At 45.7% G+C, this 16,117-nt stretch overlaps 1 protein-coding gene across 1 annotated transcript; it reads left to right on the plus strand.

The window, feature by feature from the left end:
• Window positions 1-409: 409 nt before the first annotated feature.
• klhl38a (kelch-like family member 38a) lies at window positions 410-15,290 on the plus strand (the record flags this gene model as incomplete). The annotated part of the gene is made up of 7 exons (XM_084327049.1): window positions 410-426; window positions 4,876-5,073; window positions 5,710-5,842; window positions 6,388-6,645; window positions 7,568-8,338; window positions 10,089-10,194; window positions 15,001-15,290. The coding sequence occupies 7 exons, from the start codon at window positions 410-412 to the stop codon at window positions 15,288-15,290; spliced, it is 1,773 nt and encodes a 590-aa protein (XP_084183175.1).
• Window positions 15,291-16,117: the final 827 nt, after the last annotated feature.

Genomic DNA, 16,117 nt, shown 5'->3' on the forward strand with positions numbered 1-16,117 from the left:
CCCAACACAGCTCTGGACCTGAACACAGCTCTGGACCCGAACACAGCTCTGGACCTGAACACAGCTCTGGACCTGAACACAGCTCTGGAACACAGCTCTGGACCTGAACACAGCTCTGGAACACAACTCTGGACCTGAACACAGCTCTGGACCTGAACACAGCTCTGGACCTGAACACAACTCTGGACCTGAACACAGCTCTGGAACACAGCTCTGGACCTGAACACAGCTCTGGACCTGAACACAGCTCTGGACCTGAACACAGCTCTGGACCTGAACACAGCTCTGGACCTGAACACAGCTCTGGAACACAGCACTGGACCTGTCCTGAACCTTTTTACGCTTTTTCCTTTCGTTGCCGTTATTATTATTTTTTATTTTATTTTTGTATCGTTGTGGATGTTTCAGAATGACTGATGAGAGGAGGTAAGGAGTTGTTGTTCACTGATAATGAGATCACTGCGCGCCGCTAACGGATACGACACACGTCGTATTGTTCCTCCGTGGTTTTACAGGTTTTAGATTCACGACTGGGATTATTCAACGATGTGTGCTTGAGCTGCGTCTTTCCTAAGCATAATTCGTCACCTTAAACCCATTGTCTTTTCTACGGAGTTGTGGGGGGGGGGGGCACAGTTGCTGCCAATGTGAGTCAGCTAAAATGAGTTAGAAGCCCAAGTCTGTGCCACAAGTTATAATTTTACAAAAATTGCTAAAATCTACAGGTCATATTTGTTGAATTACAGAAAACCAAAATCATGGAATAGGAGACATACCGGTATCTTTGGACTCAAATTGACTGGTAATATTTGTAGGTTAACCTTCCTTTAACACAACGTTCATGTGATTGTTTCACAAAACATAATTAACAATATAGTAGGAAAACTGTGAAAACATAATGTGCTGCTAATGCTAACACTAATACACTATACTATTATTTAATATATGATATATAATAATGTAATATGCAGTTACTCTATTAAAGAGAAGCTTAACTAATAACTCTCCAAACGTGGTAGGAATAATAATTAATTATCCCATTAGCGCTTGCTGGATTAGCAATTTGATGAACATGTAAAAATGCAATCCAGTATGAGTGGCCTTCAGTGGAACTTTATCAAAGTACGGGGGAATCTTTATTAAAGTATGGGGGAATCTTTATTAAAGTGTGGGGGAATCTTTATCAAGGTGGGGAATCTTTATAAAAGTGGGGGAATTTTTATCAAAGTGGGGGAATCTTTATTAAAGTATGGGGGAATCTTTATTAAAGTATGGGGGAATCTTTATAAAAGTGGGGGAATTTTTATCAAAGTGGGGGAATCTTTATTAAAGTATGGGGGAATCTTTATTAAATTATGGGGGAATCTTTATTAAAGTATGGGGGAATCTTTATTAAAGTATGGGGGAATCTTTATTAAAGTATGGGGGAATCTTTATTAAAGTATGGGGAATCTTTATTAAAGTATGGGGGAATCTTTATTAAAGTATGGGGGAATCTTTATTAAAGTATGGGGGAATCTTGATCAAAGTGTGGGAGAATCTTTATCAAAGTATGGGGAAATCTTTATCAAAGTGGGGGAATCTTTATTAAAGTATGGGGGAATCTTTATCAAAGTGGGGGAATCTTTATTAAAGTATGGGGGAATCTTTATTAAAGTATGGGGTAATCTTTATTAAAGTATGGGGTAATCTTTATTAAAGATCAAAGTATGGGGGAATCTTTATCAAAGTGGGGGAATCTTTATTAAAGTATGGGGGAATCTGTATTAAAGTGGGGGAATCTTTATCAAAGTGTGGGGAATATTTATCAAAGTGGGGGAATCTTTATCAAAGTGGGGGAATCTTTATTAAAGTATGGGGGAATCTTTATCAAAGTATGGGGGAATCTTTATTAAAGTATGGGGGAATCTTTATCAAAGTATGGGGGAATCTTTATTAAAGTATGGGGGAATCTTTATCAAAGTGGGGGAATCTTTATTAAAGTATGGGGGAATCTTTATTAAAGGATGGGGTAATCTTTATTAAAGTCTGGGGGAATCTTTATTAAAGTATGGGGGAATCTTTATTAAAGTATGGGGAATCTTTATTAAAGTATGGGGGAATCTTTATTAAAGTATGGGAATCTTTATCAAAGTGTGGGGAATCTTTATCAAAGTGGGGGAATCTTTATTAAAGGATGGGGTAATCTTTATTAAAGTGGGGGAATCTTTATTAAAGTGTGGGGGAATCTTTATCAAAGTGGGGGGGAATCTTTATCAAAGTGGGGGGGAATCTTTATTAAAGTATGGGGGAATCTTTATTAAAGTATATCTTTATTAAAGTGTGGGGGAATCTTTATCAAAAGTGGGGGGGAATCTTTATTAAAGTATGGGGGAATCTTTATTAAAGTATGGGGGAATACCACCAGACATCCCTCAGGCCCACTGGCTGTTCAAAATAATGATTAATGGTCCAAATATATCGTTTGGCCATGAGTGTGTGTGTGTGTGTGTGTGTGTGTGTGTGTGTGTGTGTGTGTGTGTGTGTGTGTGTGTGTGTGTGTGTGTGTGTGTGTGTGTGTGTGTGTGTGTGTGTGCGTGTGCGTTTTTTGCATGTGCGTGTGTGTATGTGTGCGTGTGTGGGTGGGTGTGTGTGAGAATCAGTAGCTGCCTGTCTCTGGGGTGATTAGAAGACTTTAGGGTTGTTAATAGCCCCCGCTTTTCAACACCAGGATCGTCAAGGGCAAACCCAAGAGGGAGAGTGAAAGAGAGAGGTAGTGTGTGTGTGAGAGAGAGAGAGAGAGAGAGAGAGAGAGAGAGAGAGAGAGAGAGAGAGAGAGAGAGAGAGAGAGAGAGAGAGAGAGAGAGAGAGAGAGAGGCATACAAAACAGAAAGAGTGACAAATACAAAGATAAAGAGACAATGAAAAACACTGGTAGGTAGAATGAGAGAGAGAAATGAAAGAGAGAGAGAGAGAGAGAGAGAGAGAGAGAGAGAGAGAGAGAGAGAGAGAGAGAGAGAGAGAGAGAGAGAGAGAGAGAGAGAGAGAGAGAGAGAGAGAGAGAGAGAGTACAGAGAGTGAGAAACAGCCTGTGACCTAACTGATAAAGTTAGCACTGATTGAGGCAGGGACTGGATAAGGAAGAGTCCAAACGCAGCGCGGGGGTGCATTAATATCATTTTGGAGAAACGGTTAAACATAGATCACTGTGGTCGTCGTGCTCTGTGGGAGTTGTCGGGAGTGTAGGTTAATTGACGGAAGGCTTCATTGGGTACGGTGACAGGAGGGAACCACATCCTCCTCCGTCTGAGGGTAGAGTTCAGAGCCAGGCGGATGTCCCTCAACAACAACACAGTCTCAGAAAATGTAAATAAGTACTAATCTCCACCACAGGAAAAAGGCACATAATGTACGTCGTAGCCATACGTCATATATTTACATATTGTATACATCGTATATTTACATTTCAGGTCAAATAAATAAATAATTTAAACTGCTCAAACGAGCTCACTCACCACTAGACCAAGCATTGGTGATTAAAAGAAGAAAACACTTAAACAAGGTTATAATCTGTTCTGTGTTCTGTGTGTGTATAGCCCTGTACAATACATGATCAAATCATTCTCATGTACATTTGGTTCATTAAGGCAGTTCTCAAAGGGACCACTAGGGGCCTTAAGCGGTTCCAGGTCCCCAGCAAAATGAGGGATAGCTTCACTAATATTTTCTTCACTAGAAGTTAGCCCAATGACCATGCATGAGTGACTCCCTCCTCTGGTATCTCCCCATATGCAGTATACAGTTATGGAATACTGGGGTATTATGGTAACGGAGGTCCTTGTTTATTTTTGATGAGCTTGATACGCTTGATGAGCGCTTAAGGGCACAATGTGTTTTCTTTGTTCTCACCCACACCCTCATCCACCTCCACTGGCTCCCCATCAAATCCCCCATCAAATCCCGCATCACCTACAAAACCCTCCTGTTCACTTACAAATCCCTCCACGCTCTGGCACCTCAGTACCTGACTGACCTCCTCCACGGTCCCTGCGATCCACGGACACTGGTCAGCTCTCCATTCCCCGAACCAGACTGCGGACCTTCGGGGACAGAGCTTTCGGTGTGGCAGGCAGCTCCCACCCTCTGGAACTCCCTCCCCGCAGAACTCCGCAACTCCGGACTCAAAAAACTCCTCAAACCCACCTCTTCAACTTGGCCTTTAACCCCTAATTTCTCAACTATTTATGTGTGTCTGTCCACTATGTTTGTTTACTTTTGTTATTTCCCCCTCTATGTAAAGCGACCTTGAAAGGCGCTATATAAAACAAAGTTATTATTATTATTATTAATTATTATTATTATTATTATTATTATTATTATTATTATTATTATTATTATTATTATTATTATTATTATTATTATTATTATTATTATTATTATTATTATTATCATTATTATTATTATTATTATTATTATTATTATTATTATTATTATTATTATTATATTATTATTATTATTATTATTCAATCCATTTCATTGGGAGCACATGAGAACTAAAGGCCCCTGTTGCCAGTGTACTGTATTTCCTTATTTCGCAGGGGTCAGAGTTCAAGCTTGTTTGAATTAGCCTGACTCAATAATGCTCAACCAATGAGAGAGTAAGGATTTCTGCCGTTGAGCAGTGCAGGTTTGATTGATTGAAGCAGTATCTCATATCCCATATTGACCATGCTTCTTCCACCTATCACATGCCCTGCACGCTTTCCTTGATCCTCCAATCACAACTGTTGCTGACAGTCTCTCTCTCTCTCTCTCTCTTCTCCCCCTCTCTCTTCTCCCCCCCCCTCTCTCTCTCTTTCTCTCTCTCTCTCCCTCTCCCTCTCTCTCCTCACACAGAATGACCACCTGCGCGTCGCGTGAGATCTTCCCCTTCAAAGACATGGAGCTGCCCTCCCAGCTGCTCGCGCAGCTCAACGTACTGAGGCAGGACGGCGTCCTGACGGACGTGGTCCTCTGCTCCGAGCGCCAGGAGATCCCCTGTCACCGCAACGTCCTGGTCTCCAGCAGCCCCTACTTCCGGGCCATGTTCTGCAGGTATATAGCCTGCTCCTTCAGGGTCCTCGGTACCCGGCTCTGCAGCACCCATGGGTGACCGAGCCTTCTGCTCGGCTGCACCACGCCTGTGGAACAGCCTCCCCATCCAGCTGAGGGCACCACAGAGCCTGGCCTCTTTTTAAAGCAGGCCTGAAAACCTATCTATACCTATCTATTTCAAAAGGCCTTTGATTGCTAGCTTTTTTCTTTTTTTTCCCCTCGTGATAAAATTTTTTCTTGTGCTGTTGTCTTTACTTTTCTGTTCATACTATGTTTTTAACTATGTTCTATTTATTTTCTATTTTTTTTTTTTTTTTTTTTTTTCTGTATTTTATTCTATTATTATTAATAATTTCTTTTTTTCTTTAACCCTGTAGCACTTTGGGATCCTAGTGAACGAAAAGTGCAATACAAACAAATACAATTTATTATTATTATTATTATTATTATTATTATTATTATTATTATTATTATTATTATTATTATTATTATTATTATTATTATTATTATTATTATTATTATTATTATTATTATTATTATTATTATATTATTATTATTATTATTATTATTATTATTATTATTATTATTATTATTATTATTATTATTATTATTATTATTATTATTTATGTTCCGCAGCAACTTCCTGGAGAGCAGCCAGGCGCGCGTGGACCTGAAGGGCGTGGCGCCCGACGTCCTCGCGGGCCTCGTGGACTACATCTACACGGGCGCCATCACCATCTCCATGGAGATCGTGCTGCCCCTGATGCAGGTGTGGGTCATTTTGTTTACTCGTAGCAGGGTGGCCCATGGAACACTTAAACAGACATTAATGACATGACAGAAGATATGACGAAAGAATAACCAGGAAGGGGATAGAGAAGTATAGTAGGAAATAAGAGAATAAATACAACGAATACAACGGTATGTTAACCACTAACGACCGCCTTTTTTTACAAGTCGATTATTAATTTCAATATAGAATATTCGTTGACAGCCCTACAAGTACAATTCGTTACTGCAGCACACTACATCACCCCTGAGTGGAACATGGAAAGCCAAACTTTCCCCCACTGTATCGAAAACCCGTACCGAACCGTGACTTAAAAACCGAGGCACGTACCGTACCGTGGTTTTTGTGTACCGTTACACCCCTAGTCATCATAACTCATGCTCAACATTCTACATTGATAATGATTGTACCTAATAACATTTAATAATAACTTTTAACTTAAATCAATGTCCCCAATAAGGTAAATGATAAGTACAACGTCACTGAATGTTCTCTCACAAGCCTGATAATAATTTCCCACACAGGCGGCGTCCATGCTCCACTACGAGCGTCTCTTCGAGGGGTGCTCCGCGTTCCTCCAGGGTCAGCTGAGTCCGGACAACTGCCTGAGCATGATCCGCCTCTCCGAGATCCTCCACTGCGACAGCCTGCGGGAGAGGGCCAGGGAGATGGCCGTGAGGTGCTTCTCCGACGTCGCCGCCACCGAGGACTTCTCGGAGCTGTCCCTCCCCGAGCTCATGACCTACCTGGAGGACGACCGGCTCTGCGCCGAGGAGGAGCAGGTTTTTATGTTTTTATGTTTTATGTTTTATTAACCCTTTCACTGCCACACGACAGAAGGTTAACCCTTTACTATCACACTACCGACGGGTAAAGCGTTTATCTGCATTTCACTATAAATCGTCCCATGTCTCGCCTGGATCAATGATCAATCTGAAATCAACGCTAGATTATCGGTATTATGTTTCCTCATGCATGCAAGAGGGTGTTTCTATGCTTCGATCGCCACCAACGGGACACCGGCACACACACACACACACACACACACACACACACAGACACACGCCCCAATCGCGGGGAAAAAATGATCGGATCAACGCAAGATTGATAATATATAGCCCTTACCTTGTACTGCAAAAAGAATAATCCAATTATCTGATCGCCATTCCAAATACTCATTGCGATCATGTTTCCAACTAATCCAGCAATGAATATGAACGGGGGGGGGGGGGGGGGCCCTCGTCAAGGCAACTGTGGTAACCGCTTGTCTCGCCCGACTGTTCAGACCCCGCCCCCACGGCCCAGCTCGGCCCAGACGCCAAGCCAAATGGAGTGCAATAGCGGCCGCAAGACGTTAGGCGGCGGTATTGGCCGTTTGCGATCTCAGACACATTCAGGACAGCCTGCACAAGGTGCCTCGATGGATTATGAATGGCAATAGCGAATAAAAGAAATAACGACACAGAAAAGTTTCTGGCAACTCAACCGCATGGGCCACAGAAACGTAGATCTACGTTTTCGGCAACCAAAGGGTTAATATTTTCTTTTGAAAGTAATGTTGTCATGTATCGTGGATGAGATGTTTTTCGGCAGAGCACACCAGAGTACTATTGACCTATATATGCTGCCAGTGAGTTTGAGAACATTAGATTTTGGTGCTGATTTTGTTCTGATGTTATAACCCACCCGGTCACCCGCGGTCAGGTGTTCGAGACGCTCCTGGCGTGGATCCACCACGACCCCTTCTCGCGGCGGGGCGCCATCCACGACCTCTTCAAGAAGGTGCGCCTGCGCTACATCCACCCCACCTACCTGTTCCAGTTCATCGCCAACGACCCGCTGGTGCAGTCGTCCACGCTCTGCACCGAGATCATCGAGTCGGTCCGCCGCCTACTGCTCTCCGTCAGCAGCAAGTGCGGCCGCGAGCTGAAGCCGCTCTGGACCGCGCCGCGGCGCTACACCTGCCGCGAGGCCCTGGTGGTGGTGGGCGGACGCAAGAACAACGAGCAGACGTCGCGCGAGGCCCTGCTGTACGACGAGAGGACCCAGCGCTGGCAGTGGCTGGCCAAGCTGCCGCTGCGGCTCTACAAGGCGGCGTACGTGTGCATCCACAGCATCCTGTACGTGGTGGGGGGCCTCAGCCTCTGCGTGGCGTCGGGCGACAGCACGGTCAGCGCCACCGTCTACACGCTGTCCCTCAAGACCAACCAGTGGCGCACCGCCGAGCCCATGCTGGAGCCCCGGTACGCCCACCAGAGCGTCTCCTACCTGCACTTCATCTTCGTCCTGGGGGGCATCGGGGGGGACAAGCAGATCTCCCACTCGGTGGAGAGGTACAACAGCATGTTTAACCAGTGGGAGGCCATGGCGCCCGTGCCCACGGCGGTGCTGCACCCGGCGGTGGCGGCCAGCGACCAGAGGGTCTACGTGTTCGGAGGGGAGGACGCCATGCAGAACCCCGTCAGGCTGATTCAGGTGCTATAATATAACCTCTCATGTAATTGATTTCCACAATATAGGTTTGAGATTTCCCAGTCACGTGACATACTGTAAAAGTTATCCACAGATGGATACAAATAAATAATAATAATAATAGCGAAAGAAAGAATTTTTTTTTTACAAAAAATACATTGGGTCGGTTTCACAGACATGCTACATGGATTAGATTAGATTAGATTAAAATGTATTGTCATTATACAGACAGTACAGTACAACAAAAATAAGTTTAGCGTCCAACCAAATGAGAGCAAATGTAACAGTAAAGTGCAACAGTAATATACAATGTACAGGTGATTAAACTGGATATAAAATATATAAATTAGTACTACTGAGTAATATCGCATTTGCGTATCGTCCCGACGAGCCCCCAGGTTGAGAACCGTGGAGGCAGAGGGCAGACGGCACGTCGTCTCAAGTTTCAAGTTCAAGTTTGTTTATTAGTCGTCATAGTAAAATGCAGAATACTTTATCATGAAATGCTTTTTTCTGTATGAGCCCCCTGGGAGTTTGCTAGATAAAAATAGATAAAAAAGTATAAAATAGAAAAAGTCAAAAGTACGTAAAATAATAGGGGCGGCCGGGTAGCGCAGCGGACTAAGTGTCTGTCTACCACCGCAGAGACACCGGTATAGAATCCGGCTGTCAGCGTTGCCTCCGGCTGGGGCGGTGTCAGCGGGTGGGAAGCCGGTGGGTGGTATCCTGGTCGTGGTAAACAGCGACTCCTACAGGTCGGTCAGGGCGCCTGCACAGCGAGGGAGGGAAATGGTGAAGGTAGTGTGACCTCCCACACGTTACACTTCCCCGGTGAGAGTCCTCGCTGCCAGGTGAAAAGAGGCTGCTGGCTGTCTCCTATGTCACGGAGGAAGCATCTGATAGACTTCAGGGCTCCCTATGCGCACAACGACCAGGAAGGGGAGGGGGGAATTGGCATAACGACTCAATTGGGATGGGAGAAAAATACAGAAAAAAGTAGGAGAAAAAGTAGATAAATAAAAGTACGTCAAATAAAGTGTTCAGTCAATATACATATATACAATATACAATACAGAGTAAAACTAAAAAGAGTAACAGTGAGGTACAATGCAGAAATGGGATGAGGTACAAACTTAGGGTAAGGTGCAATGAGGTATGAATTGTTTGTAGTGCAAATCTCTTTACTAATAATATAAAGTGTGTTAAAGTGTCTAAAGTGAGTAAAGTGGGAGTGTTTGTTTAAAGTGAGTGTGTGCGTGTGGATGTGTGTGCAGAGAGTGTAGATGATGGGTTGTTGCATACACTATAAAAAAATATGTCTTGGTCTATATGTCATAATTTGTCAAGTAATTTGTCAAGTATTATATACTTATTGTTATGTGTCTTGTATGCCCATATGGGCTGGGCATACACCTGTATGTAAGACACAAAAATAAAAAACATCAATCAATCAATCAATCAATCAATCAATCAATCAATCAATCAATCACAGGAAATTCACTATTATTTGACAGATTACCTTTGTTTTTCTACATTAAGTGTAAATACCATAAAAATACAGTAAATTACCTTTTATCAAAATATTAACCATTAAATAAAGGTTGTAATCTGTAAATGTATTTGATTTTACTGTAATTTGACAGTAAGTATTTGGAAACCATTGATGCCAGACATTTACCGTTTTCTTGCAGCTTTTTTTCTTACAGTACAGTGTTTAGTGTCATTGTCATTCTCACGGTCTCTGTGTCCACAGGTGTATCACATCTCCCGCAACCTGTGGTCCCGACTGGAGACCAGGACCGTGAAGAACGTCTGCGCCCCGGCCGCCGTCATCGAGGACCGGATCTACATCATCGGAGGTAGGGAGGGAGGAGGGGGGGGGCCTGGAGGTAGGGAGGAGGAGGAGGGGGGCCAGGAGGGAGGAGGAGGAGGGGGGGGGCCTGGAGGGAGGAGGAGGAGGAGGAAGGCCCGGGGGTAGGGAGGAGGAGGAGGAGGAGGGGGGCCTGGAGGGAGGAGGAGGAGGAGGGGGAGGGGGGCCTGGAGGGAGGAGGAGGAGGAGGGGGGCCTGGAGGTAGGGAGGAGGAGGAGGGGGGGGGGGCCTGGAGGTAGGGAGGAGGAGGAGGGGGGCCCGGAGGTAGGGACGAGGAGGAGGAGGCCCTGGAGGTAGGGAGGAGGAGGAGGGGGGCCTGGAGGGAGGAGGAGGAGGAGGAGGGGGGCCCGGAGGTAGGCACTTAGAACTAGGGATGTCCCGATCCGATCACGTGATTTTCAGAAGATAAGCTTTATTTTTATTTTGTTTTGAATTTTGATCCAATGCTGCAATAAGTGAAAAAAATAAGCTTTATATCCATGTTGGAAATAATGAATATACTGTTAAAAAAGCCATATCCATATCGGCAGATACTCAAAATCACATGATCGGGATCGGATCGGGAGCAAAAAAATGCGATCGGGACATCCCTAGTTAGAACGGAACGCTAATTAAGACTGTTAGGGACTGCAATGTCCTCTGCTTCACCGAGACGTGGTTGACGCCGGACGTCCCAGACCACGCAATTCAACCAGCGGATCACTTCTTTATCCATCGGAAGGATCGGACATCAGCAGAGTCCGGTAAACAACGTGGAGGAGGTATTGCCTTCATGTTTAACAAAAATTGGAGCGACCCAACGAACGTGAAGGAATTATCCAACCACTGCTCCCCAGAACTGGAATATATAACCATCAAGTGTCGTCCTTTCTTCCTCCCGAGGGAGTTAACGGCGATCGTCCTGATCGGAGTGTATATTCCACCGCAAGCCAGCAACAAGGTTGCGCTCTCCAGACTACACGACGAGGTAAATAGAATACAAGTGGCTAACGTTAACGCCGCCATTTTGGTGCTGGGAGATTTCAATAGCGCCAATCTGAGAAAGGTATTACCTGACTTCTATCAGCATGTGACTTGCAACACCAGAGGCGGTAACATCCTAGATCACTGTTACACGCAATTTAAAGGTGGCTACAAGGCTCATTCTGATAGTGGCTTTGGTAAATCAGATCACGCATCAATTTTTCTTTCACCAAAGTACAAACAGAGAATTAAAAGTACTCCCGTAGTCTCGCGAGAGGTGCAGAAATGGGATGTGACGTCAGAGGAGACGATCCGGTCAGTGTTTCACCACACAGACTGGATTGTGTTCCGCGACACAGATAACATTAATGTCTACACGGAGACAGTGCTGGACTATGTTTGTACTAGGGTGAAAGAAACAATCCCCACTACCAAAATGAAAGTTTACCCAAATCAAAAACCCTGGGTAGACAAATCCGTCCGTGAAGCTCTGAGAGAGCGCACCAAAGCATACAATGACGGCCTAGTGGCAGGCAACATGAATGACCACAAGGTGGCGCGACACAACGTAAGGAGGACAGTGTCAGAGGCCAAACGGCGCTACAGGGATAAAATTGAACTCCAGTTTGAACAAGCTGACTCTAGAGCTATGTGGCAGGGGCTCAAAACGATGACAGACTACAAAGGCGCCTCCCTCAAACTGAACAGTGACATCTCCTTAGCAAACGACCTCAATACCTTCTATGCGAGGTTTGATGCTGGTAATAACAACACCAGCTCACAAGCCTCGGCAATGGGGGGGGGGGGGGTCGGCTGCTGATGGAGGCGCAGTGTTCAGGGTAACAGAGCATGAGGTGAGGCGGACCTTTAAAAAAGTGAATATCAGGAAGGCAGCAGGTCCGGACGGCATCCCCGGCCGCGTCCTAAAAGTCTGTGCCGACCAACTGGCCCCAGTATTCACTGACATATTTAACCTGTCCTTAGAACAGGCTGTCATCCCCACCTGCCTGAAGAAGTCCACTATTATCCCTGTACCCAAAAAATCCAAGCCTGCTTGCCTCAACGACTACCGCCCTGTAGCTCTCACCTCCATAGCCATGAAGTGCTTTGAGAAGCTAGTAAAGGGCTACATCTGCTCCTCCCTCCCCATCAACATGGACCCCCTGCAATTTGCATACCGCCCCAACAGGTCCACGGAGGACGCCATATCCCATGTGCTGCACACAGCAGCATCACACCTGGACAAGAGGCAGGGGAACTATGTGAGAATGCTATTCATCGACTACAGCTCGGCATTCAATACCATAGTCCCCTCCATACTCATAGCCAAGCTCAGGGACCTGGGCTTGGGCTATGACCTCTGCCAGTGGGTCTTGGACTTCCTGACTGGCAGACCCCAGGTGGTGAGAGCAGGCAACTGCACCTCCTCATCCATCACCCTCAACATAGGGGCCCCCCAGGGCTGTGTTCTGAGTCCCCTCCTCTACTCCCTGTACACACACGACTGTGTGGCTCAGCGGAGTAGCAATACAATCGTCAAATTTGCTGACGACACAGTGGTGGTGGGCCTGATCTCTGCCAACGACGAGAGGGCCTACCTGGAAGAGGTCAAGGTCCTGGCGGGATGGTGCCAGGAAAACAGCCTCTCCCTGAACGTCAGCAAAACAAAGGAGATGATTGTGGACTTCAGGAGGTCGGGGGTCAAGGACTACAGCCCCCTCAGCATCGACGGGGCACCGGTTGAGAGAGTCAACAGCTTCAAGTACCTCGGAGCCTACATATCCGAGGACTTGACATGGACCACACACATTAACAGTGTGGTGAAGAAGGCACGACAACGCCTCTACTTCCTCAGGCGCCTAAGGAAGTTCCAAGTCAGCCAGAAGATCCTTAAGAACTTCTACTCATGTACAATAGAGAGCATCTTGACCGGCAACATCACCTCCTGGTTTGGGAATAGCACTGCACAAGACCAAAGCAGACTACAAAGAGTGACACGTTCAGCCGAACGCACAATTGGAGGGGGGCTCCCCACCCTCCAGAACATTTACTACAAGCGTTGCAAGGGCAAGGCTAAGAGAATCATTAAAGACTCCAGTCACCCGAACAACTGCCTCTTTGAACTGCTGCGGTCAGGCAAGCGATACCGGAGTCTCAAGGCGAGCACAGAAAGACTCAGAAGTAGCTTCTATCCCCAGGCCATCAGGCTGCTAAACGAACAATGAATGAACACTACACAACAACAACCACCAAACGCACATAGCACACACATCCACACGCACACACTCACTTTAAACAAACACACTGTAGCACCCACTCCACACACTTTATAGCACACACCCACTTTAAACAAACACACTGTAGCACCCACTCCCCACACTTTATATTTATGGATGAAGGATTGCACTACAACTCGTACACCTTACTGTAAATTGTACCTAAAATTGTACCTCATCCCATTTCTGCTTTGCACTAGATAGTACTGTACATTAGTACACTGCATAGTATTGTGTATTGTATATTATATGGTAACTCAGAACATTGTACATATGTCTCTACCGAACACTGTGACCTCATTTTCTTCTTCTAAATTCATGCTATATTATGTTATTATGTTATTTGATACTATCTTGTCTAGCACAGTCTCTGGAGCGTAACAGTAAGAAGCATTTTGTATGAAAGTATTCTGTACTTCTGTATGACAACTATTAAAGAACTTGAACTTGAACTTGTAGGTCATTTATTTCAAGCGGCGTTCACTAATGTTGATTTGCATTTGGCGTTGTTTCTTTAAAGGGACACTTCACCGAAAAACACTGATTTATTTTGCACATAATCTCACATGTCCAAAAAGCTCTAAACTGTTTTGCACAAATTGATTTAGTTTGACAGTTATTGGGAGTCAAATTAGTGCGAATATGGCCACCAGTGATGTCATCGGGGACATTGAATCCTTGTGTTAATTATATGATGTGGATGAAAAAAATTGCAATACCTTGTCTTATAGGAACTGCTACCTTGTAATTTCATTGAGCTGTAATTAACACAACACAAGGATTCAATGTCCCCGATCACATGGGTCACATGGTGGTCGCACAGGGAAGGCATTTTGAAGCTGCGTCTTTGTGTACGGAACGCAAATCAGTAGGGTCCCCCACAGCTGCAGAGGATTACATAAAATGTACGATTTGATTTTAGATCCGATTTCACAGAAATGATCTGCTAAGGGGCGGTCAGGTGGCGTAACGGAGATTGCGTTCGTCACCAAACCCCGGAGCGGCTGGATTCGCCTGTTCGAATCCAGCTCACAGCTCCGGGGTTGTCACCAGCTTGGCTGGCCGTTCACACTAATACAATTGGCTGTATTAGAGGGTGGGAGAAGCTGGCGGGGTGGGTCCGGGTCGTTGTAAACAGCGACTCCTACAGTTCGGTTGGGGCGCCTGCTAAGCGCGGATAGGATCTAAGTGGGATAGTGTGATCCTTCCACACGCTACGCCCTCTCAGTGAGAATCCGTGCTGCCAGGTGAAAAGGAGCGGTTGATTGGCTGGACGTGTGTCGGAGGAAGCACGTGATAGCCTCCACTCTCCCAGACCGACTGTGGGGGGTAAGTGCGCAGCGACCAGGAAGGGGATTGGGAATTGGCATAACGACTAAACATTGGGATGGGAGAAAATCGGAGGAAAAAGGAGGGGGAAAAAGATAAAAAAAAAAAAAAAAAATGTACGATTTGATTTTAGATCCGATTTCACAGAAATAATCTGCTAAATTACGCATTGGGAAATTGTACCTTTTAAAAGATGGGCCTTAATTGAATGTCTATTTCATTCCAAGGGTACACCAAGCGGATGATCGCCTACGACACGAAAGCCAACAAGTTCGTCAAGTGCGCGAACCTGAACGAGCGGCGGATGCATCACAGCGCCACCGTGATCAACAACAAGCTGTACGTCACCGGCGGCCGCTTCCTCAACGGCCACGACGCCATCGAGGACTCGGACTGCTTCGAGTGCTACGACCCCAAGACGGACGCGTGGAGCTCCAAGGGTTCCCTGCCCTACAAGCTGTTCGATCACGGCTCCCTGCCTCTGGTCTGCGTCTCCAACAGGCCCAACCCGCCGTGACCCCCCCCCCCCCCCCCCCCCCCCCCCCGGCCGCGCAAAAAAGACCCGCTCCGTGCCCCGCCACGCCGCTCTTTGTGACGCGAGCCGTCGCCACCGCCCCGCCTCGGGGCCAAAGGATGGGGAAACCGCGTCGAAAAAACAACAAGCGGCTGCGTTCCTTCGACGCGGACGCGGCGGCCCAGCGGTGCGCTAGTCTTGTGTACATAGCGCGGCCGTGTCACTTCTGCATTAAAAGGAGAACTCGGCTGGCAAAGCTGAAGCGTCATGAGTGACTGCCGTACCCAGAACTGAGGACCCCAGAGATAATGAGAGGCAGTCAAATCTCAGACCTATACACAAAACTCACAGCTGTTCAGACGCGCGGCCAATCCCCCCCCCCCCCAAAAGATCCTTCCACAGATGGCTGCCGTCTCTTGTCGGTAGCTAAAGTCACTTAATGCTTCAATTCCCCACTCTGTTATTTATTTAGAGCATATCGGTCTACATGTCTGTTGCTTTTAAAATCGCCTGGAACAGAAGAAGTAGGACTTTGAATCCACAGTGAATGTTTAGTGTTTTGGGTTAAAATTAGTGGTGGGACTCGATTAAACAATTTAATCGAATTAATTCGAGACTTTATAGTTAATTAATCGAAATTAATCACATTTTAATCGCATATCAATATTTGATGCGAAAAGCAAAATGTTTTAATTCAAATGAATTTTGGTATACGAGTGAATCAATGAATATACATTATACATACGTTTAAGCAGCAAAATCTTGTATTAGCTACTACACAGACCAACAGATCAATGCAATTTTTAACAAAGTGCAGCAATTTTAGGAAT

Source organism: Notolepis coatsorum (assembly GCF_963971535.1).
Source record: "Notolepis coatsorum genome assembly, chromosome: 13".
In the NCBI taxonomy this organism is placed as follows: domain Eukaryota; kingdom Metazoa; phylum Chordata; class Actinopteri; order Aulopiformes; family Paralepididae; genus Notolepis; species Notolepis coatsorum.